We start from the raw sequence: 22828 nt of genomic DNA on the forward strand, positions 1-22828 counted from the left end.
AGTAATTTTTCCAACAATTGTTTACAGACAGATTATTTCACTGTATCACAATTCCAGTGGGTCAGAAGTTTACATACACTAAGTTGACTGTTCCTTTAAACAGCTTGGGAAATTCCAGAAAATGATATCATGGCTTTAGAAGCTTCTGATAGGCTAATTGACATCATTTGAGTCAATTGGAGGTGTACCTGTGAATGTATTTCAAGGCCTACCTTCAAACTCAGTGACTCTTTACTTGCCATCATGGGAAAATCAAAAGAAATCAGCCAAGACCTCCACAAGTCTGGTTCATCCTTGGGAGCAATTTCCAATCGCCTGAAGGTACCACTTTGATCTGTACAAACAATAGTACGCAAGTATAAACACCATGGGACCAGGCAGCCGTCATACTGCTCAGGAAGGAGACACTTTCTGTCTCCTAGAGATGAACGTACTATAGTGTGAAAAGTGCAAATCAATCCCAGACCAACAGCAAAGGACCTTGTGAAGATGCTGGAGAAAACAGGTACACAATTTTCTATATCCACAGTAAAACGAGTCCTATATCGACATAACCTGAAAGGCCGCTCAGCAAGGAAGAAACCACTGCGCCAAAACCGCCATAAAAAATCCAGACAACGGTTTGCAACTGCACATGGGGACAAAGATCGTACTTTTTGGAGAAATGTCCTCTGGGCTGATGAAACAAAAATAGAACTGTTTGGCCATAATGACCATCGTTATGTTTGGAGGAAAAAGGGGGAGGCTTGCAAGCCGAAGAACACCATCCCAACCGTAAAGCACGGGGGTGGCAGCATCATGTTGTGGGAGGGACTGGTGCACTTCACAAAATAGATGGTATCATGAGGATGGAAAATTATGCGGATATATTGAAGCAACATCTCAAGACATCAGTCAGGAAGTTAGGTCTTCCAAATGGACAATGACTTCAAGCATACTTCCAAAGTTGTGACAAAATGGCTTAAGGACAACAAAGTCCCGACCTCAATCTTATAGAAAATTTGAGGCAGAACTGAAAAAGCGTATGCGAGCAAGGAAGCCTACAAACCTGACTCAGTTACACCAGCTCTGTCAGGAGGAATGGGCCAAAATTCACCCAACTTATTGTGGGAAGCTTGTGGAAGGCTACCCAAAACGTTTGAGCCAAAGTCAAACAATTTAAAGGCAATGCTACCAAATACTAATTGAGTGTATGTAAACTTCTGACCCACTGGGAATGTGATGAAAGAAATAAAAGCTGAAATAAATAATTCTCTACTATTATTTTGATATTTCACATTCTTGAAATAAAGTGGGGATCCTAACTGACCAAAGACAGGGAATTGTTACTAGGATGAAACGTCAGGAATTGTGAAAAACTGAGTTTAAATGTATTTGGCGACGGTGTATGTAAACTTCCAACTTCAACTGTAGTCTGAAGTCTATATCTTATTAAACACTCTGTGCTTTTGGAAAGAGTAGCTATAAACTAATCAACCTCACGAGATCCATCAGTGTTTCCCCTATATTCATATTTAAACATTTTTTTTAGCTATGTTGTAATCCTGAAAGTGTAGCCAAACCTATTAACAGATGTATAGATGTACACTACCGGTCAAAACCGGTCTGCATACACATGCGGAGATCATCCGTTCACCCACACCGCGTCTCACAAAGACATGGCGGTTGGAACCAAAAATCAAAAATTTGGACTCAAGACCAAAGGACAAATTTCCACCAGTCTAATGTCCATTGCTTGAGTTTCTTGGCCCAAGCAAGTCTCTTCTTCTTATTGATGTCCTTAAGTAGTGTTTTTTTGCAGCAATTCGACTGGGTCCATTCCTGTGGCGGTCCTCATGAGAGCCATTTTCATCATAGCGCTTGAAGGTTTTTGTGACTGCACTTGAAGAAACGTTCAAAGTTCTTGAAATGTTCCGTATTGACTGACCTTATCATTTTAAAGTAATGATGGACTGCCGTTTCTCTTTGCTTATTTGAGCTGTTCTTGCCATAATATGGTCTTTTGGCTACCCTACCTTGTCACAACACAACTGATTGGCTAAAACGCATTAAGAAGAAAATAATTTCCACAAATTAACAAGGCACACCTGTTTAAGCGGGTTGAGAGAATGCCAAGAGTGTGCAAATCTGTTATCAAGGCAAAGGGTGGCTATTTGAAGAATCTCAAATATAAAATATATTTTGATTTGTTTAACACTTTTCTGGTTACTATATGATTCCATATGTGTTATTTCATAGTTTTGATGTCTTCACTATTATTCTAAAATAATAATAAAATAGTAAAAATAAAGAAAAACCCTTGAATGAGTAGCTGTTCCAAAACTTTTGACCGGTCTTGTATACCCGAGGAAAACCCTAAGAAGACTTCATGAAGACCTCAGGAAGACCCCAGGAAGACCCCGGGAAGACCCCAGGAAGACCCCGGGAGGACCCCGGAAAGACCTCAGGAAGTACTCAGGAAGACCCCAGCTAAATCCTGGTTAGCCATAACAGAAGCAAATCCTAAATCCATCGTGGTATCTCATCTTAAATGTACACTCCAAAATTAGATAATATATGATTTCACAGTTAAGTTAGGATGCTTCTGTAATACCTACCCTGGTTAGTATACATTTGTCTTGCATACGGGAACTTAATCTTCCATTCAAAGATAAGTCACTAATGCAGGATATTGCTTGGAAGCAGGTTAGCGTTTGAAATTATAACTATCTTTAGTGATGTGTCATACAAGTATACTAGTGTGTCTTTTGAATGTATATCTGAAAAGTCTACAGTGGCTTGAGATGAAGGAGAGGAAGCCAAAGTAGGCTATTAAGACGAAAGAGAGAAGAGGAGACAAGGAGAGGCCACCTTAGACTATTGAGATGAGGAGGACACTTTGGACTATTTAGATAAGGAGAGGAGGACACTTTAAACTATTGAGATAAGGAGAGGAGGACACTTTAAACTATTGAGATAAGGAGAGGAGTCGACTAGAGGAAGTCACTTTAAACTATAGAAGTGAACGATAGGCGACCAGGGGAAAAAGTATTTTTAGATTGAGATGTCCCCTCAATGCCAGTACTCTACCTCCTCCAGATACGCTGCATAGTTGATCTCCGCGACGCCAGTCTCAGAGAAGTCAATGAGGCTCTGTTTCCCCTCAGACTCCAGCAGGACGATACCTCTCAGGTCAATCTTCACACTGTCAAACATCTTTGCCACTTCCTTGGTGTACTGGAAACACAGGGAGAATTGTCAGCTACATCGATAAAGATAAGCAATAGCTATGAATGTGGTATATATTGGTAACAAATGTGGGTTTATGAATCCCTTATGACAATTTTACACTTTCAAACATCCTCACCATCACCTTGTTGTACTGGAAACAGAGAGGGAGCCTAGTTACATTTCATATGTAATGGATGGGTTACGAATGTGTAATGAATTCCTTATGTAGGTACCCTTCAAGTTACAGGCGCAAATCTGTTTGTTTACACCAATCTTCATTGCACATGATTGTTACAAGAGCAAAAATGTGTGTTTGCATTTGTGCAAAAGGTTTGTTTTCCAACACTATTTTAGTAGCCTCGACCTCGGTGTTGAGGTCTGGTACCGCGAGAGTCCAGAACATAGAAATAGAATTCTATGGTCAAGACTATTTTAGAGAGCCTAGAACAAAATGGTGATCAAAACAAAGTTGTTTACTTGGTCATTCAGCGTTACGTAAACAGATGGGTTTGTTATTGATTTCCTTAGTGGTGGCGTGGGGTGGAGCAGTACCATAGACCAGGGACAGGGTAGGACTCTGTTACCCTACCTAGCAACACAAACTTTACAATGAGGCCCCTCTTAATTCAAAGAGGGTCTTCCTGCTTCCTAGGTAACCCCATTCATTGATACAAAGTACAGATTAAGACGGCCTGTTTTCTTTCCATTATGTCTTCTACACTCATATAATAGAAGAACAGCTCGAGCTAAAACAACAAATCCTCACTAGCTAAGAGCCACATTGAAAAACAATAGATAAGCTGTAGAACAAAATGAATAACAAATGTCAATAACATAAACCTTTTTGTATTTGGTCTATATAAAAAAAACTCCTAATTTGTGTAACCTAGCTATATTTATGCTAGCCAGCTCTATCCATCCCTAAACCTAACCTAGTCTAACTTATGCTAGCCAGCTCTATCCATCCCTAACCTAACTTATGCTAGCCAGCTCTATCCATCCCTAACCCTAACCTAGCCTAACTTATGCTAGCCAGCTTTATCCATCCCTAACCCTAACCTAGCCTAACTTATGCTAGCCAGCTCTATCCATCCCTAACCTAACCTAACTTATGCTAGCCAGCTCTATCCATCCCTAACCCTAACTCTAACATAACTTATGCTAGCCAGCTCTATCCATCCCTAACCCTAACCTAGCCTAACTTATGCTAGCCAGCTCTATCCATCCCTAACCCTAACCTAGCCTAACTTATGCTAGCCAGCTCTATCCATCCTTATTTACTATTCAATAAAAGAGGCGAGCTAATCTTGCCAGGAGGCTGGCTAATGCTACAGTTCACTGGCATACTTTTCGTTTTGGCAAGAACTCATTTTGTTAGCTAATGCTCATGAATCAAAATGTGGAAATGCAGAGTGTTAGCCAAACACTTGATTTAGCTTCACCGGTGTGAAGTATAGGCATAGTTGACACTTTTTGGACTATTCCACTGGTTACATTGTTTTAGGCAAGTAAAATCAAACAAAAAATGGTCTGATTTGGTGTGAGTGTGATTACAGTAACTAAAGCGTATTATTTCCATGTGCTACCATGTGCCGGTATGCAGAATACAGTAAGTATCCTACAGTGAGTGAGTGCACACTGCACAATGCATGTGAATACTGACCAGGCTGGAGTTTAGCAAGGTTGTGACATTGAAGACTTTATCCAGGCGCATGGCAGAGTAGAGACTTCTGTTATTTTTGCAATTACTGAGAGAGAGAGAAATGTCAATATTATCACTTCCATTCCATTCAATTCCTTGGTAAGTTAGCTCTCTCTGCTGCCACCCAGTGAATAAAGTTGTAACTCTATTCAGCTCTGTATCGCTGCCTTCCGGTCATTTTATAAGCTGTGTTCTTTCAAATCACTTTTAGAAAGCTTATCCAACACAAAGTATTAAGTCAGCATGCATGACTCACATTTCCCATTTAGGTCCATTGTTTGTAGTTACATAACTGAACACATTCAATGGTCACGTGGGAGAGTGAAGTAAGGGTAAAGGAATGGTCATGTCTGTACACACTATGTCATGGCTAACTCCCTGACTAGGCAGTAGCTGAGGCGACAAGTCTCTATAAGGAAACATAACGTGATGGTCTTAGAACAAAGCTTTGCTGCCTGTTCTAATCGAGAGATGATGAAAGTTGATGAAATCTGAGGCATAAAAGATCACTAAGCAATTCACGTATCCCTCTCCCTAGTTTCAATCCTTTACATCATTTATTATAAGCAATGTCGGATGGAATGTGAGGAGGTAGAATATTGACACAGACATTAGCCTGTGACATTTATTTAAATCAAACGCTGCCACAAAACAGGAATATCTAGAGTTATGACCTGGTTCTATCCATAAGTGATCAAGTTTAATTCAAAACTCAGCAAACCTGTCTAAACCTGTCTTTCAAAGATAATTCATAAAAATTCAAATAACTTCAGATCTTCATTGTAAAGGGTTTAAACACTGTTTCCCATGCTTGTTCAATGAACCATAAACAATTAATGAACATGCACCTGTGGAACGGTCGTTAAGACACTAACAGCTTACAGACGATAGGCAATTAAGGTCACAGTTATGAAAACTTAGGACACTAAAGAGGCCTTTCTACAGACTCTGAAAAACACCAAAAGAAAGATGCCCAGGGTCCCTGCTCATCTGCGTGAACGTGCCTTAGGCATGCTGCAAGGAGGCATGAGGACTGCAGATGTGGCCAGGGCAATACATTGCAATGTCCGTACTGTGAGACGCCTAAGACAGCGCTACAGGGAGACAGAACGGACAGCTAATCATCCTCGCAGTGGCAGATCACGTGTAACAATACCTGCACAGGATTGGTACATCCGAACATCACACCTGCGGGACAGGTACAGGATGGCAACAACAACTGCCCGAGTTACACCAGGAACCACAATCCCTCCATCAGACTGTCCGCAATAGGCTGAGAGAGGCTAGACTGAGGGCTTGTAGGCCTGTTGTAAGGCAGGTGAGGCCGGTGTAAGGCAAATCTGGTGCAGTCCATGAGATGCACTGCAGTACTTAATGCAGCTGGTGGCCACACCAGATACTGACATATACTTTTGATTTTGACCTCCCCTTTGTTCAGGGACCCATTATTCCATATCTGTTAGTCACATGTCTGTGGAACTTGTTCAGTTTATGTCTCAGTTGTTGAATTTTGTTATGTTCATACAAATATTTACACATGTTAAGTTTGCTGAAAATAAACGCAGTTGACAGTGAGAGGATGTTTCTTTTTTTGCTGAGTTTATATAGACGAGCCAGTCTATGTAAAACATAGGCCATCATTAAAACACACAGAAATGAATCCCCAGTACTAAGTGCTACATCCATACATCCAGGACAGTATTACCTGTAGAAACTCTCCACTGTCAGATCCAGGTCTGAGTCGTTGTACATATACCCTGGGATGAAGTTCCTCCACTCAGGGTTCACCAGGTGAGGAGTGTCCAAAACCTTGGACACAAATGACCAGTAAGACCATTATACAGTTCTAGACCACGATTATACAGTAAGACCATCATACAGCAAGACCATCATACAGTTCTAGACCACGATTATACAGTAAGACCATCATACAGTTCTAGACCATGATTATACAGTAAGACCATCATACAGTTCTAGACCATGATTATACAGTACGACCATCATAGTTCTAGACCATGATTATACAGTACGACCATCATAAAGTTCTAGACCATGATTATACAGTAAGACCATCATAGTTCTAGACCATGATTATACAGAAGGACCATATACAATACCTAAACATTGTCACCTTAATAAGAGTTATCACATCATAACTTGCCTTGAAGAGCTCCTTGGTGTGGAAGGGTTCACAGACCAGCTTCTCCACATTGCCTCCGACCAGGAAGGTGGCGGTCACCACTCCCATCAGTATCCAAGAAAAGAGGAAGCTGAAACCCACACCGCTGTGGAGACACACATAGATAGAGCATTCAATCAATCAATCTACACACTCACACTCTTAGTGCTCTATATACTGCAGGAAGTATAGATAGATAAGACAGACAAACAGACAAACAGACAGCCAGCCAGCCAGCCAGCGAGACAGCCGGCCAGCTGACCAGAAATACTTACGCCATGAGAAGGGTGCCGCCGGTGTTGGAGACACAGCCCCGTGTGGTGGGGGAGGCGTGCTTGTCATATCCCATGGTGCCACACAGTATGGCCAGGAAGTTGAAGGCCAGGATGAGAACCACCATGCAGCAGAGGCCAATACAGCAAATCCACCTGTAGAGGAACCCTGGAGTCAGTACACCAGTACACCATAACAAGTAACAACCAACCACTACATAGACATAACAACCACTAATTAGGATAAGACGCCATAACAAGTAACAACCAACCATTACATTAGGATAAGATGCCATAACAAGTAACAACCAACCACTACATTAGGATAAGATGCCATAACAAGTAACAACCAACCACTACATTAGGATAAGATGCCGTAACAAGTAACAACCAACCACTACATTAGGATAAGATGCCGTAACAAGTAACAACCAACCACTACATTAGGATAAGATGCCGTAACAAGTAACAACCAACCACTACATTAGGATAAGATGCCATAACAAGTAACAACCAACCACTACATTAGGATAAGATGCCATAACAAGTAACAACCAACCACTACATTATGATAAGATGCCATAACAAGTAACAACCAACCACTACATTAGGATAAGATGTCATAACAAGTAACAACCAACCACTACATTAGGATAAGATGCCGTAACAAGTAACAACCAACCACTACATTAGGATAAGATGTCATAACAAGTAACAACCAACCACTACATTAGGATAAGATGACGTAACAAGCAACAACCAACCACTACATTAGGATAAGATGCCATAAGTAACAACCAACCACTACATTAGGATAAGATGCCGTAACAAGTAACAACCAACCACTACATTAGGATAAGATACCATAACAAGTAACAACCAACCACTACATTAGGATAAGATGTCATAACAAGCAACAACCAACCACTACATTAGGATAAGATGCCATAACAAGTAACAACCAACCACTACATTAGGATAAGACACCATAATAATGGAGACTATAGCAGGTCTGTCTCAGGGCTCAATCAAATGTACTGTGTAATAATCACAGCTGGAGGGCAATACAGGGGGCCATGTATGCAGTGTCAGGTCCAGGGTACACCTAAAGGCTTACTGACTGAATATACTCTTTATTTATTATTACATTATGTCACAGTGACCTGTGCTGATGAAATAACTCCAGATGATATTCAGTAACAACAGATTGTACTCTCTTTATGTCAATCTACCACAGACCAGGCAGGTGAAGACATTTATTTATTCTAAACCCTGAGCACATCATGGGCCCTGGTCAAAAGTAGTACACTATATAGGGAATAGGGTGCCATTTAATACACACAGTTTGTGAATAGGGCCCCAGTTCCTGATTGTACCTGTAGAAGTCTATCTGATCGATCTCTGGGTAAGAGTCTTCTATCTTGGACTGTGTGTGACTGATGAAGTTGGTGAAGTTGGCCAGAGAGCTGTGTACAGGAAACACCTTGGAGAAGCTGCTGATGTTGGTGCTGATGACGTCCAACATGCCCCGGGCTCCTGGGAGGGAGAGAGTGGATATATTCAGGGGCATTAGTGAAATAATGGAGTAATACAATGTTATATTTTGGGGTACAACAGTTCAGGTGTAGGTCAATAATTGGAATATGGCCATTGATCTTATTTGGGCGTATAAGACATTACCTTCAATGAGTATTCATACCATATTGAACATGACTGACTTGGCAATGCAAAGTTGAACACTCAAAATGATATAACCCTTCATTTAGTGTCTATTGAAACTTTTTTGGGAGCATTAAATGAGGTTAAAGAGATGCCACTCACCCTCGACTACGTTCCTCATCTGGTCACTCACCATGCCTGGAGTGTCATTGAATGAGGAGAAGCCCTGTTTGGAGAAGGAAACACAAAGGTAACATTGATGATACAGTATCACAAATATCAAAGAAAACCCCACAACTTATACAGTACCTAAAGTTTATGCAACATTTCTAGACTCACCTTTTGAATGATATCGCTGAGGCCCGTTTTCAGCACCTGATTCACACTTTCCAGCTGATTGTTCACATCAGGTAACTGCAACCCATCACACACAACATATACTTATATTGTGCTATATAAATCTAATTATTACAGTATGACTATTATTACGTCTTTAATGAAGTGTGACAGCATACCCGGGTGAAGTTGGCGCTGACGTGGAGCTGTGCCAGGGAGCTGTGGATGGAGCGGCAGAGCTGGGCGGTGGTGGCATCCGAGTCCTCGTCCCTGCAGCCCGGATCATTGAGGGTTCTGTTCAGGCTAGAGCGCACCAGGCTCAGGTTGAAGTGGAGCTTCCCTGTCGCCTCCTGGAGAACCTCCAGAGACACACTCACGTTCTCCAGGGCCTCCTTGGTCTCCCGCATGGCTGGGGATGGGGACAGGGTAGGATGGACAGGTGGTGAGTATTTGGTATTTTATTAGGATCCCCATTAGCTGTTGTGAAAGAAGCAGCTACTCTTCCTGGGGTCCACACAGAACATGAAACATGACATAATACAGAACATTAATAGACAAGAACAGATCAAAGACAGAACTACAGACATTTACAGTGTGTGTGAGAGTGCACATAGTAGACACACACATGTATGCACACGGTAGATTCACAAAAACACTCAATGTATCCACACACAAGCACGCACACACAAATCAAATACACACACATGCACATCCATACCCTGGCATTGATTACACACAAAATAACACACACATATTCACACAGGGGAAGCTTTTAGAATTGAACATGTGAACAATAGTTGCAGGTTCAATCCACTATTGGAGCAAGGTTGGAACTTGGGAGGCCATATACTTAATATATCCATATCGATTCATAATTAAGATGGCACACAAGGTAGGTTTGGACAGTTCCAAATGGAGGCAGGTAGTGTATTGTACACACACAGGGATGTCTAGCGATTTAGCCTGGTCCCAGAACTGTTTTTGCTGTCTTGCCATCTCCTATAGTCATTGTCACGGCAGTGGCACAAACAAATCTTGGCCCAGGCTACATACAATTGGCTCAAGAGCCAGGAGAACCACAAGGGGACCAATCACAAGAGTGACACGAGGGTGAAGTCTCAAGGTCAAGGGGTCACCGGTCAAGGTTAATTTACTGTTACCTTTAATGGCCCTCTGAACTTTGACTTTATGACAACAAGTAAAAAGGAAAGAGAAGGATGTCTACTTCAGCCATTAAAGTACACCTTGTTATGAGCTAATTAACAAGATATTTCTATAAGAACTACAATGCTACTGTACTATATACAGTATATTCTTAAAAGATCCTTATAACTTGTGTCCAATTTGAGGACAGTATTGTCAGTGTGGTAGAGAGTAAAAACAATTACAGCATCTGCCTGAAAGAGGAAATGACATCATAAGGACTGGACTTACCTCCAGCCATACGCAGCACCCCGTCCAGTGCAGGACGCACCTCTGTGCCCAATTCCACATGAATATTCCCTCCAAGCAGAGGACCCACATCTGAGGATGGGGAAATTGCATCATTATGTATCAGGGTTGGGGTCAATTACATTTCAATTCAGTTAATTCAGGAAGTAAACAGACGTTCATATTCAAAGTCCAATTTCTCTCATAGAAAAGCAATAGAGAAAAATTAGAATTTCAGTTGACTTCCTGAATTGACTGAATTGAACTGAAATTGACTCCAACTCTGTTATGTATCTAGGGGACCTGATATGGCCATAGATTCATAGTTTTCTGCAACAGACAATAGACTGAACAGAGACAATATGGAGATGTGGCCTCAGGCACTCTACTTACTCTCTAGGTCAGAAATGACTGTGTACTTGGCAGTGGCGTATTGTGCTATTAGGTAATCAATTTGCTGTGAAAAGAAGAGCAGAATAAAGTTACAGAAACGCAGGACTCTTTTTTTTGTCAGAGATTGTGTTACTCTGTCAGCCTCTCTATCTCTCTCTCTCTCTCTCTCTCACGCACACACACACGAGGACGTTTAATCTATCCATCTCTTACATTCTCTACTTAGCCTTGTGTGCACACCTACAGTTAACTGTTATTGAAGCTACCGTAAAAAGGCTGTACCGTTGGCGTCTCATTGGCAAAGGTCTGCAGGTCCTTCAGGTTGCTGCTAACCAGTCTCTTCATGCCTTCCAGCTGGGAGCTCAGGTTCTGGTTAGCTGCATACGCACACAGTACTCCAGCCCTGCAGACAGACAACAAACACAACCACACAGAACATTAAAATAGATATAGGCTAGCACACACTAAGCTAAGAGTGTTTTAAATATTCTAATTCAGATATTTTAAGCTTTATGGCTACATTTATACAAATCTAATTTTATTGGTCACATACACATATTTAGCAGATGTTATTGTGGGTGTAGCGAAATGCTTCAGGCAGACCAATTGTGATATTTTTCCACTAATTGGTCTTTGGAACAATCAGATCAGCTCTTTTGCCAATAATTTGGCAAAATATCAGAATTGGGCTGCCTGTGTAAACACATCCTTATGATTTTATTGAAAGAGAATTCATGTCAAGCTTTCATTCACATCTTCTGTCAGTTGTGAATACTACACAGACCTCTAATCAGTTTACAAATACCACAAATAATCATTGGCGTTTAGTTGTTGTTGATACTTTGAACTAGTCCATTTAGCCAGCCGATGACTGCAAATGTAGTTTTATGCTGAATGGACGAAACGACCCAATGTGTGGCATTCCACTCAAGACCCACACAGCTTCAGAAACACTGTGACCAGCACCAGTATAGTTAAACTATGCACTGTGAGCGCTGCTTTTTTTGTCCTGTCATCTATTGCCTTTATTGCTTGCAATATTTGTATTATTTGTATGTATTTCATTGTGTTGTTTGGATTTGAATGTCCATCTCTCCTTGGCCACATAGCCAACTATTATGTTTTAGAAGTCTGGTTCGCCAAATCAATCTTTGTTTGCCATAGAAACCATCAATAACATTGTAAAACCCACAACATTCTAGAAACAGAATCAACATTCCCCCCACAAACACCTTAACCTTCTGAGAAGACAGGTAGTATTAAGACACTCAATGCATCTGTATGACAATGCCTACTAGTCTGACTCCAACTATCAGTCTGACAAGGAAGGGTCTGATCATGACTTGGGCTACGACTCAGGCTTTGAGTCTGACTTTGACTTGGATTCAGATGACCAGTTAGAACAGTACAGAGAGGTGAAGTCCCAATGGTCAGGACCAATGCCCTGAGGGTTGAGGAGGACCAGGCAGTGGCTACGGCCCCTGTGGACCTAAAGAGCATGGTGGCGAGCACCATGAGATCCTCCAGAGCTCCAGCCCTGAGAACACCAGAGGGCCTGCCTATGTCCTCCTTGCCCCTCAGGTGGTTCCATCATGGGTCACCTGATTGAGAAGCAGGAAGGCAGAACCAGAAGGACTCACCCAGCCAGTTCCCTGAGTGATGTTGAGCATCAAATTCCAAGTTTATCAAGAAAATATCATCACATACAATATTTGTGAAGACAGCTGGTTTCTTTTAGTGACTCTGGTTGTGTGCATTCTCTTTCATTCCGTAGGTTAGAGAGGCTTGGATGTGAAACGTCTAGAGTCTCCCATAAGAGAGGACCAGATGGTTCCGCCCTCCAAGAGAAAGGGAGGACCATGGGTCACCTGTAAGAGGACCAGGGTGTCCAGCCCTTCTACTAACCCAGGCTGTTCCAACCAGAGGAACCATCCTGGAAGAAACGGAAGAGATAGTCTATTTTAAAAAAATCTATTTTCAATCTTGTGTTGTTTTTTTAATCTTGTGTTTTACATTTTTGTGTCCTAGGGTGACTTGAAAGGTTCTTAAAATCAAATGTATTGTTATGATTATTAGGTCTGTTGAGGACAGTGACAGTGCCATCGTCCCAAGGCTCAACTGTAAGAGGACATGGGAATCAGACCTTTGCCTAGGAAGTTCTGAGTCCGAGGGAACCAATCGGAAGAAACAGAGGGTCTGAATAGTACACTAACTTAACTGATGTCCACCAATCTCAACTGAAGTTTCAAGTCAAAGGTCATGTCAGAGGTCAATATCAATAATCTGAGGGCCCATGCCAAACTTCTCAACCTCCTGATGGGGAAGAGGCACTGTCACTCCTTCTTCACGAACGGTCGCGCGTGTGGACCATTTTAAGTACTTGTAAGATTTGGACACACTCATCCCGCTCCACTGCAGCACCATCGATGTGGATGGGGACGTGCTCGTGCCCCCCCCCCCCCATTTCCTGTAGTCCATGATTAGCTCCTTGGTCTCACTGACGTTGAGGGAGAGGTCGTTGTTCTGACACCACACTGCCAGGCCACTGACCTCCTCCCTTTAAGCTGTCTCATCGTTGTCGGTGATCAGGCCCACCACCGTTGGTTCGTCAGAAAACTTGATGATGGTGTTGGAGTCGTGCGTGGCCATGCAGTCGTGGGTGAACATGGAGTATAGGAGCGGACTGTATGTTGTATTACTTTTGGCTATATTATTAATATCATGCTTAAATTTATTAGCAATCTGATTTGTCCTCGTCTTTCTTGGTCTTAAGGTTAGGGTTAGGTACAAGGTTAGCAGTGTGGTTAGGGTTAAGGTTAGGTTTAAAATCACATTTTAAGGAGAGAAATTGTAAAAAATAGGCAGGGTTTATGACTTTGTGTCTATGGTAACTAGTGATGACCTAGAATTGGCTTGACCCGAGTTACTGCCCTGATGACACAGACAGCTTCATCAACAATGGTAATGTGTGTTATGTGACTTTTTAAAATAAAATAATTGCCAGTTTGATAAACTAGTAGGTTAATTACCCAGCCAAGCAGAAAAATATTGGTTGTGAAGTGCATTATCAAAAAGCAAAATGCAATTTACCACTTGTCTGTCTATTATATCACTCTGTCACAGGCCCTCCCAGTCATCACCAACTCATAAGATGAGGAAGTACATTGGTAATGAGGATTGCCTGCCGCAGTTGTTCGAGAGATGTCCAGTTGCAGCTGAACATGCAACACAGAGGAGACCAGCAAGGCAACCCTCAGCATCACACAGTGAACATTCCTATAAATGGAACAGGGAGGACACTTGAATCTGGTTAGTGACAAAACACTTTTGAGTTTGGTCCCAATTCACCTTCATAAGCTAGACTGGTGGAACTAGTCTGATCGTTGCGTTTACCATTCGATTTCACTTCACATATCATATCTAATGCTAATCATAACCATCATTGATAATGTAATATGTGCTCTGTGTGTGTGTTTGTGTGTGACTGACCAATATCTTTGATGAGGGGCCAGGAGCTGATCTACACTGCTATGCCCATCAATGGGGCACTGGCAAAGACCTTACCTCCAGCTAGAGGGCTTCATGGATCCAAAAAGTCGGACCCATTCAGAAATGGACCTGTGGCTTTCTCATCCCGACCCGATATGCACGAATTAAAAAATATAATATAGAGACTTGTTCTGAAATGGACCTGAGGACTAGACCCATTCTGTATAGAACTGGTCAGATCCATACCCGGTCCGATCTGAGTGAGGGAAGCATCAGATTTTCTTTATTAACCAGAGCTGATAAAGCGCAAGAGGGAGAGAGAGGTTGAGGCGCCACTCTAGGAGGCGGGGGAGGGGCCGTAGCCTACTGGGAGTAGTGACATGGGGAGCACGGAGGGAGAGACGAGGGACAGCAACCAACCAAGCGGACTTGCGCTGTAGTAGACTAATACCTGCCATAGCTAGATTATTTATCATCAAATATGATTACGTAGTACCTGTCTTGACCGCAGCAAACCAGGAGACGCTAGCTATGATAGCTAACATTAGCTAGCTAGGCTAATTGAGGCTTCAGTGCATTCTCATCCTACGTTTATAAATAACAACAACTCCATCCAGAATATTAAGTAGCAGCCTACCCGTTGACTCTTGTTCGTTATAGCCTATCCATCTCCTTTAACTTTTAATTCAGTCAGTTTAATGTCATCTTCCATTGATTAGATATCTCCTAACTTTTGCCACACAAGGAGGCTCTATGACTGAAGGGGATTACTAATAACACAGTACAGCAGAAATGTCCAGTATTTGCAACACCCTTTTGATTCCATTTGTCACTAATGAACTCTACCTCAACTCTGCCTATTTCTACAGATGGAGAGGACTGTAGTTGCTTTTGCTAGAAGCCAGCCTCGTCGTTTGATGGGGATGATTGGTTAGGTTTTACCTGTTCTGACCTGTTCAAACTCTGTGTGTCAGATATTATCTATGCTAACTGCAATTGGTAAAATAATAGTGACTGTGTGTTCACAGAAACATGTATGGAGCCAGCACATCCAGACTGACAGACGGGCTTGATACTGATGTCTCTAAATGGAGGGAGACCTGGCACTCAGCATTTTTTTTTAACCTTTATTTAACTAGGCAAGTCAGTTAAGAACAAATTCTTATTTTCAATGACGGCCTAGGAACAGTGGGTTAACTGCCTTGTTCAGGGGCAGAACGACAGTGTACCTTGCCAGCTCGGGGATTTGAACTTTCGGTTACTAGTCCAACGCTCTAACCACTAGGCTACGCTGCCGCCCCATTAACATTAACATTTTACTAGACACAACTTTTACTTGTATTGTCTTTTTAAATTATTGAATTGAATGGTATCAGTCAATATGTGGAGGGAGAGACCCTGTCTATTCTGCACCAAGATCAGGGAACTCCTATTGTATACGGGACACCATACAGGAAGGTATGACCACTCTGACATGTTTGCCAAGGTAGCCCCATTACGACCAGACAAAATGCAGATAGGCACAGTATCTGTATCGTATGGGAATGACAATGGAAGGTGAAAGGTGCACATTGTTATATTAGCAGAGCACTGCTTCTATGGTATTATGTAAAAGGTTATGTAAAAGGTTATGTAAAAAAAGGTACATGGACCTGTTACTACGTTTGAAATATATCATAATGCTTAGTTTAGAATATCTACATAAATTCAGCAATTGCATTCTTTTCATATTACTCTGCAGGCTACTGACGTATTCAAAGCTTCCTCCGGCATCTCACCAAACATCTGCCTTTATTTATTGAACTCAACCTGCAGGAGGTTTGCTTGTTGTGATTGAGTGGGGGGAAACCGCTGCAGGCAAGGTTCTGGCAGATGGGTGTGTCTTGGTGGTGGCAAGGACACACCCAAGAAACGCCCACCACACCCCCAAGCCAACTCACGTTTGGCTTCTGTCATGGCCGCCAGCATTTCTTGAGGAGCAAACCAAAAAACGAAGCCAAATCAGTGGGGTGCAGTTCCCCTTTACTGGAAGCCTTGTATGACCACAGCAATAGCATGAATGCCAGCAGGTGGCAGTACAAGTGCTTACAGCAAAACCCTTATCTGTTCCACCAGCATCATAGGAATAGCATATAGGGCCTTCAACTGAATACAGTCTAACTGACCAACAGAACCTGCTTATGTTCCCCCTTTCTCTGGGAAAGTTAACTAACTTAATATGAAAAATGCCCACTGAAATGGTTGAATGTGATATGCTGTGGCTCACAACTTGTATATCACACTCTTAACACAAGTGAAATGATTTGAGATCTATGCCTTACGCTCTCTCATGTAGCCCATTGTCTGTAACCGTTCAGGCAGTAAACATGCAAAGCACATTACTGCATATTATTAATAACGTATACATTTAAATAAGTGACTTCCATATTTCAAACAGTCTGTACAGTGGCTCTGTGTGTTGTTCTAGTGTTAGTTAGCTCTAGGAACATCAAGTGGAACCTGTCCATGTATTAAGTCTTAATTTCCACGACTCATTCTATTCCTCCTGAATACTAATACTACAGTCGTTTCTGAAATGGTCAGAGTTGTTGAATACTAACACTAGTTTCTAAAATGGTCAGAGTTGCTAGGTACTGTAGTGAGAGGGGGGCTAATAAGTAAAGGCCTTGAGAAAAGATAATGGAAGTCTCTCTCTATGCAGGTTGGACTACACAAACTATGGGCTTTTGGGCAAAATGTTAACATCGTTTTTCTTTCTTCCAAAAGGCATTCTATTCCCTATATAGCCTAGTGCAGAGTAGAGCATTGGGTGCCATTGTGGACGCCTGGTCAAAGTGCATTAAACAAACAATATTGTACTGTATCTCATCTGTAGAAATTGTAAATGTTTTCTAATAAATAGCAAACGGTTAATTAAAGAGACATTCTGACACATTTCTATGTGAGTCTGTTTTCCCATGGGGGTTTGAATGTTTGATCTATTGAGAAGAATCAGTGCATATTGTAACTTTGGAATGTGAGCTTCATGTCTGTGTTAGGACATTGAGAGCAATTAGAATGGATATTTTGAGTCACTCATAGGTGTGTACTGTACAGTGTGTTTGTGTGTGAGTGTTTTTGTGTGTGTGTGAACATTGTACACAAACAAAAATATAAACGCAACATGTGAAGTGTTGGTCCCATGTTTCATGAGCTGAAATAAAAGATCCCACACATTTTCCATAAGCACAAAAAGCGTATTTCTCTCAAATGTTGTGCACAAATGTGTTTACATCCCTGTTAGTGAGCATTTCTCATTTGCCAAAATAATCCATCCACCTGACAGGTGTGGAATCAGGAAGCTGATTAAACAACATGATCATTACACAGGTGCACCTTGTGCTGGGGACAATAAAAGGCCAGTTTTGTCACAAAACACAATTCCACAGATGTCTCAAGTTTTGAGGGAGTGCGCAACTGGCATGCTGAATGCAGGGATGTCCACCAGAGCTGTTGACAGAGAATTGATACCATAAGCCACCTCCAAAGTAATTTTATAGAATTTGGCAGTACGTCCAAGTGACTATTGGCTAACATGTAGGTTGTATGGACATTATGCTACTGTAGTAGGGGAAGGCAGTAGGCATGGAGGCATGCGGATCAACGGAGAATCAAAATGGCTACCAGATGACAAAAGCCTCTTGTGCAACTCTCTCGCTCCTTCCCTCATTCTCTCACTCTAATTTCCCATCTCACGTTATTTTCTGTCTCTTTCCATCTGTCTCCCCAATTCATTCTAACTCTCTAACTCTCTCGCTCTCTTTCTCTCTCGAGCTCTCTGTCAGCGTTGTCCAGCAAGGTCAGCGGAATCTCTACCGATGAACAAAGGGGCTTTGAAGATGGCAGCAAGTGAATTCCCAACTCATTGTGAGTGAGTGTGGAAGAGAATGGACCCTGATCTAGTGCCTAGATTATAATCTGAAACTGTAGCTCTCACCAGAGCAGGGAAACTGCCAATAGACTACAGAGTGTGCTACCCCATTCAACGAGTCAACAAAACAAATATTTCAGTCGGAATGAGAAAAACGGAAACTCATCTTGAGATAGTTAGCTATACAGCAACTTGACAAAATATGCTGTGTGAAATGAATGCCTACAAGAGCAACAAAGTCAATGAGACATGAAAATATGACCACAGGAAACAAGTTATGATAACTGTGAAAACAAACAGTGTAGCGCTACCTGTTAGCCTATAGAAATTAATATAGGCCAGTACTCTGAGCAGTGTAGCATTACACGGTCTAGTGGCTCCATGGCTTTGCTTGGCCTAACAATGGCCTGTATTCAGCTGTGTTGTGCTAGGACAGGACAGTGCTTTCTCAGTCCTCTCTTTATCTCTCTCCAGTCTCTAGAGACCCCATTCCCTATTCTCTGTGAATGACAGGGGTGGTCAACACTCAGGATATGAAGCCCTATGCTCCAGCTAATTGAGCCAAACAAGATACTGACGAATAGCTGATCAACTGAATCAGGTGTATTAGAGCAAGGCTGGAGCAAAAGCCTGCATCCCCAGATAGTTCTCCGGGAGGAGGGTTGGCCATTGTTACTCTACATGTAGGACTTCTTAACAGGAACTGACCCATAGTCTCACAAACTGGTCTACAAGATGTTGCACAGAGTTAGATGCACCACAGAGTAAGATATAGCACAGAGTAAGAAGCAGCACGGAGTAAGAAGCAGCACGGAGTAAGATGTAGCACGGGGTAAGATGCACCACGGGGTAAGATGTAGCACGGGGTAAGATGTAGCACAGAGTAAGAAGCAGCACGGAGTAAGAAGTAGCGTGGAATAAGATGTAGCACGGAATAAGATGTAGCACGGAGTAAGATGCAGCACGGAGTAAGATGTAGCACGGAATAAGATGTAGCACGGAGTAAGAAGCAGCACGGAGTAAGATGTAGCACGGAGTAAGAAGCAGCACGGAGTAAGATGTAGCACGGAATAAGATGTAGCACGGAGTAAGAAGTAGCACGGAGTAAGATGCAGCACGGAGTAAGATGCAGCACGGAGTAAGAAGCAGCACGGAGTAAGATGCAGCACGGGGTAAGATGTAGCACGGGGTAAGGTGTAGCACGGAGTAAGGTGTAGCACGGAGTAAGATGCAGCACGGAGTAAGATGTAGCACGGGGTAAGGTGCAGCACGGAATAAGATGTAGCACGGAATAAGATGCAGCACGGAGTAAGAAGCAGCACGGAGTAAGATGTAGCACGGAGTAAGATGCAGCACGGAGTAAGATGCAGCACGGAGTAAGAAGCAGCACGGAGTAAGATGCAGCACGGGGTAAGATGTAGCACGGGGTAAGGTGTAGCACGGAGTAAGGTGTAACACGGAGTAAGGTGCAGCACGGAATAAGATGTAGCACGGAATAAGATGCAGCACGGAGTAAGAAGCAGCACGGAGTAAGATGTAGCACGGAGTAAGATGTAGCACGGAGTAAGAAGCAGCATGGAATAAGATGCAGCACGGAGTAAGATGCAGCACGGAGTAAGATGTAGCACGGAGTAAGAAGCAGCACGGAATAAGATGTAGCACGGAGTAAGATGTAGCACGGAGTAAGATGCAGCACGGAGTAAGATGTAGCACGGAATAAGGTGCAGCACGGAATAAGATGTAGCACGGAATAAGATGTAGCACGGAATAAGATGTAGCACGGAGTAAGATGCAGCACGGAATAAGGTGTAGCACGGAGTAAGGTGTAGCACGGAATAAGGTGTAGCACGGAGTAAGGTGTAGCACGGAGTAAGATGCAGCATGGAGTAAGATGTAGCACAGAGTAAGATGTAGCCTTTTCATATTGTGCTCAGAGGTTAGAGTACCCACTAATTATAGGCCATAAAATAACAGCTGTGTAACACAATACAAGTTAGATTGAAATCAATAGGTCTTGGTTTTGTTGATGATGTGATGTCTGGTATTTTGAAGCCGGATCACATGTATAATAAATAGCCAATAAAGTATTCTTCTTCTTTTATGTCACATTTACTGATATGACCTTTAGTCGAAAGGGTCAAACAAACAGCAAAACAGTGTAGCACCATGCTTTGTGTGAATAATGAACAATGCCATGAGTGTTTGGTTTAAAATGATGTGCAATGTGAATGGAAACTACTGGTATAGAGACACACACAGCCTGCCCTACATACCACAGAACTGGGCTGAGCACTTAAGGAAGTGACTGCTATCATCTTTCAAAATGATTTAACCTTTAATAGCATTATCCATTTTGTTTTCATTAAAATACACTTTACTGTATGAAGGACCTGTATAAAGTGGTGCTATACTTCATGAGCTAGTAAACTATCTACTAGGCAAGAGGTTTAATGATTAATGGAGATGAATAAAATTACATCGTGAATGGCACAGCATGTCACTATTATCACTACAGATAACTATATATAAAGGCAACAAGCACACACACACACACACTACAAATTATATCAGGGGCCGGCAACAGGCGGCCCGCGGACTATAACAGTCCCGCAAGTGACTTTAATGGGCCCCTCAATCTTTTTAGCAAAGAAAATAAACATAAAAATGGATCACCAGGAATTCAGTTAAAAATGTGTTAATTCAGGAAATCTGTTCCCAAGTATTTCCACAAATGAAAAAAACCAGATATGCGATCATGTCTCAATGTAATCAAGGTGTGAAATTATGGTTATTTTCAAATACATTCTCTTTTTGGGCTTAGTTGTGGTCAATTTCTAGTGTACACCCCCCCCAAACATCCGTTCCGATATAAAATCGGCACGTAGCTGTATCTAGTTGCCTACCCCTGAATTATATCAACTATATTCATTAACAAAACATTTATTCCTTACTTTTGAGCACATTACTTTGGAATTCTATTTTTGAAAATAACAATAGGTCACACTCAAAACCTGAGCGCAGCTCAGCAACATCTCCTATAAAGAATTCATCAGCTAGTGAATACATCATTCAGTGTTATGGTAGCTAAAAAGCTTTCACACTGCAACATGCAATTTAGTCCCATAGTGTCGTGTCATGTAAGGACACATGGTCAGTTCAGAGCACCTAACACAAAGTAAAGTACACAGTAACATAGGTGTGTGTGTGTGTGTGTGTTTGTGTGCGTGTGCAGTGCACCTACAGGAAGCATCACATTCCTTCCCCTACAAGGACCCTGGGTAGTCATACTGTATAATGGAAGACAATGGGCGTTTCAGGTCTTGATATATAGTCTTAGACTGCAAGACTGACACCAATGCTAGCATCCATGACTCCATACCAAGTATCCTTGGTGGTTGGTTGCTCAAGGTTGTATAAGAGTTGTATCAACTCCTGTCCTAATTACGAATCCACTATTGCATATTGGTACCATCATAATGCATTACTTACCAGACTTGTCATAAGCACCTATTGTTCCCTAATACTGTCTTACTATCATAGTGAAAAGGGGCTTTAGTGTGGACATGGGGTGACCAGACTATTTACTTAGTCCTTATTAGGTTATTATCCTCAGCTTAACAAAGCTAATTTTGTGCAGACATACAATAGCAGCTGCTAGCTTAGCTTGGTCATGTGTCTTCTCTATCGGTAAGTCTAATGGACAACAAACAAGCAAAAGTAAAGTAAAGACTTCTTGAAACAATGGTGTTAACACTGCTGACACCACATGTTACAATAGGGTTACTTAATACTACCAACACCAAATGTTACAATAGGGTTAACACTACTGACACCACATGTTACAATGGGGTTAACACTACTGACACCATGTTGCAATGGGGTTAACAACACCTACACCATGTTACAATAGGCTTAACACTACCAACAGCACATATTACAATAGGGTGAACACTACTGACACCACATGTTACAATAGGGTTAACACTACTGACACCACATGTTACAGTAGGGTTAACACTACTAACACCACATGTTACAATAGGGTTAACACTACTAACACCACATGTTACAATAGGGTTAACACTACTGACACCACATGTTACAGTAGGGTTAACACTACTAACACCACATGTTACAATAGGGTTAACACTACTAACACCACATGTTACAATAGGGTTAACACTACTAACACCACATGTTACAATAGGGTTAACACTACTGACACCACATGTTACAGTAGGGTTAAC

At 42.0% G+C, this 22828-nt stretch overlaps 1 protein-coding gene across 10 annotated transcripts in view; it reads right to left on the minus strand.

Moving 5' to 3' along the window:
* LOC106604539 (prominin-1-A) overlaps positions 1-22828 on the minus strand; it is a 111546-nt gene that overhangs the window by 27331 nt on the left and 61387 nt on the right. For all 10 annotated transcript variants that reach the window (XM_014199275.2, XM_014199271.2, XM_014199278.2 and 7 more), the window contains 12 exons: positions 11465-11585; positions 11183-11246; positions 10793-10882; positions 9538-9767; positions 9362-9436; positions 9185-9248; positions 8740-8899; positions 7367-7519; positions 7074-7197; positions 6618-6721; positions 4874-4958; positions 3070-3216 (listed from right to left, as the gene is read on the minus strand). In XM_014199275.2, the coding sequence (XP_014054750.1) occupies positions 3070-3216; positions 4874-4958; positions 6618-6721; positions 7074-7197; positions 7367-7519; positions 8740-8899; positions 9185-9248; positions 9362-9436; positions 9538-9767; positions 10793-10882; positions 11183-11246; positions 11465-11585 (1417 nt within the window). The remainder of the gene's footprint in view (positions 1-3069; positions 3217-4873; positions 4959-6617; positions 6722-7073; positions 7198-7366; positions 7520-8739; positions 8900-9184; positions 9249-9361; positions 9437-9537; positions 9768-10792; positions 10883-11182; positions 11247-11464; positions 11586-22828) is intronic.

Source organism: Salmo salar, chromosome ssa05 (assembly GCF_905237065.1).
Source record: "Salmo salar chromosome ssa05, Ssal_v3.1, whole genome shotgun sequence".
NCBI lineage: Eukaryota > Metazoa > Chordata > Actinopteri > Salmoniformes > Salmonidae > Salmo > Salmo salar.